Consider the following 2109-nt stretch of genomic DNA (forward strand, 5'->3'; position numbering starts at 1 on the left):
GAACATTACCGGGCGGCGGGCAGAGAATAGGTCAGATTGGGTCGTCGATAAAACGCCAGGGGAAACCAAGTGACGTCATCAGCCAAGGATATGCAACGGGGGCCGGGGTGGGCTGGGGGTGAGGGGAGGGGGGGGTGAGGGGGGAGGTATTGGATTGGATCACACCCAAACACATCTACCCCCACCCCACCCCCCGTCATTTCCCCCGGATATGCCGTAAGGACCTTAAAAGAGAGAAAAAAAAAATTCCTCCCCCCCCCATTGACGTGTGAGATTCTTACCTACACCCCTCCAAAATAAATAAATAAATAAACAAATAGATAGATAAAACTCAGGAAACTTAAAAATACCCACGAGACCCCAAATATTTCCCTCAATGACAATTATAAAGTCCATAAGACCCCCCTAAAAATAATTCCAAAGACCCTATAAAAATCAGAAGACCAAGACCCCAAGACTTACAATGACCCCAACGATCCCTAGAAGACCCCGTAAGACCCCCAAAGACCTCCCAAAAAGACCCCAAAAAAAGACTCCTCAAAAAAGACCTCCCAAAAAAGATCTCCCAAAAAGACCCCCCAAAAAGACTCCTCAAAAAAAAAAAAACCAAAAAAGACCCCCAAAAAGACCCCCCAAAAAGACCCCAAAAAGACCCCCCAAAAAGACCCCCCCAAAAACACCCCCCAAAAAGACCTCCCAAAAAGTTCCCTAAAAAAAGACCCCCAAAGAAACCCCAAAAGATTTCCCAAAGACACCCCCTAAAAAAAAACAAAAGACCCCCTCCCATAAATAAAGAAAATAAAAGAAATGATATGGAACTCGAAGACAACAGTGCAACCGAGACTGAATTTGCATGTCGCGATAATGTTGGGCTGCGATGAGGTTCGTCTGTGTGTGTGTGTGTGTGTGTGTGTGTGTGTGTTTTGATGTGTGTGTGTGTGTGAGAGAGAGAGAGAGAGATAAGTGTAAGTAGATTGGAGTAGATAGAAAGGTTACATGTACATATCTAGGTGAAGAGAGGTAAATAGATGTATGTATGATGGTGGATAGAAAATTAAACAAATGTAGATAAAGAGATAGACATGCGGAACTATACACACACACACACACACACATATATACATATATATATATATATATATATATATATATATATATATATATATATATACATATATATATATATGATATTGTTTACAAGTACCTAATATAGGAATTGGCTACTGACTATGAAAGCATCTTGGCATATGCACTATTATACATACACATTTTTCATCTCAGTGTTCAATGTATGACCAGATTTCAGTCTTGTGTGTGTGTGTGTGTCATTAGCATTATCATTTACTTCTCTCTTCATTCCACATTCTTCATAATCACGCGAGTGCACAAAAACACACCCACACTTGAGGCGAGAGTGGAAGGTCTCGCCAAGGTCGGAGGGAGACACGAAGCAAAGGGAACTTCCCATTCCTCTTCTCCACTACCAATAAACCGTAAGAGGATCCGGTTATTGCGCAAGTTATTTGATCCGGTTTCCTTCGTCCGGACGCTGCCTCGCGGTCCGGCTTTGCAGAAGGTCCAAAATTATACCTCTCGGCCTAGGAATTACCTCCCCAGCGCTTCTGTCGGCCGGAGTGCGGTCTGGGTGGCGAGGAGGGCTGACATCCTTGGCTGAGAGGGGGGATGGGGTGGGGGTGGGGGTTGGGGGTGGGGTGGGTGTAGTGGTCGGAGTGGGGGTGGGGGGGGGGGGTGGGGGGGGGTGGGGGGTGGGGTGGGCGGGGGGGTTGGGGTGGGGTTGGGGGTAGGGGGATGGGGGTGGGGGTAGGGGATTGGGGGTGGGGGTGAGGTTGGGGTTGGGGGTGGGGGTAGGGGGATGGGGGGTTCACGGGGGGTTTCCTTTCACTCCAGATGCTCTGCTGTTTTGCATAATTATCATATTCGTTATGGCGGGATAACGGAGGGAGATCGTTTAGTACATCTTACGAAACAGAGATGGCGCTGGGGTTGGTGGCCGTGTCCCGAAAACGTGAGAATTCGACGAGACACTTTGGCGACGGATTCAAGGACATCGCTCAGAATGACACGAATCTTCGTAATAACAAGATTTCG

At 47.1% G+C, this 2109-nt stretch overlaps 1 protein-coding gene across 1 annotated transcript; it reads left to right on the forward strand.

Annotated features, from left to right (window-relative positions):
• Positions 1 to 211: 211 nt before the first annotated feature.
• LOC138859660 (uncharacterized) lies at positions 212 to 712 on the forward strand. Its single transcript, XM_070115467.1, has 2 exons — positions 212 to 216; positions 424 to 712. The coding sequence occupies exons 1-2, from the start codon at positions 212 to 214 to the stop codon at positions 710 to 712; spliced, it is 294 nt and encodes a 97-aa protein (XP_069971568.1).
• The last annotated feature ends 1397 nt before the right edge of the window (positions 713 to 2109 follow it).

The sequence above is a fragment of the Penaeus vannamei genome, chromosome 37 (assembly GCF_042767895.1).
Source record: "Penaeus vannamei isolate JL-2024 chromosome 37, ASM4276789v1, whole genome shotgun sequence".
Taxonomy (NCBI): Eukaryota; Metazoa; Arthropoda; class Malacostraca; order Decapoda; family Penaeidae; genus Penaeus; species Penaeus vannamei.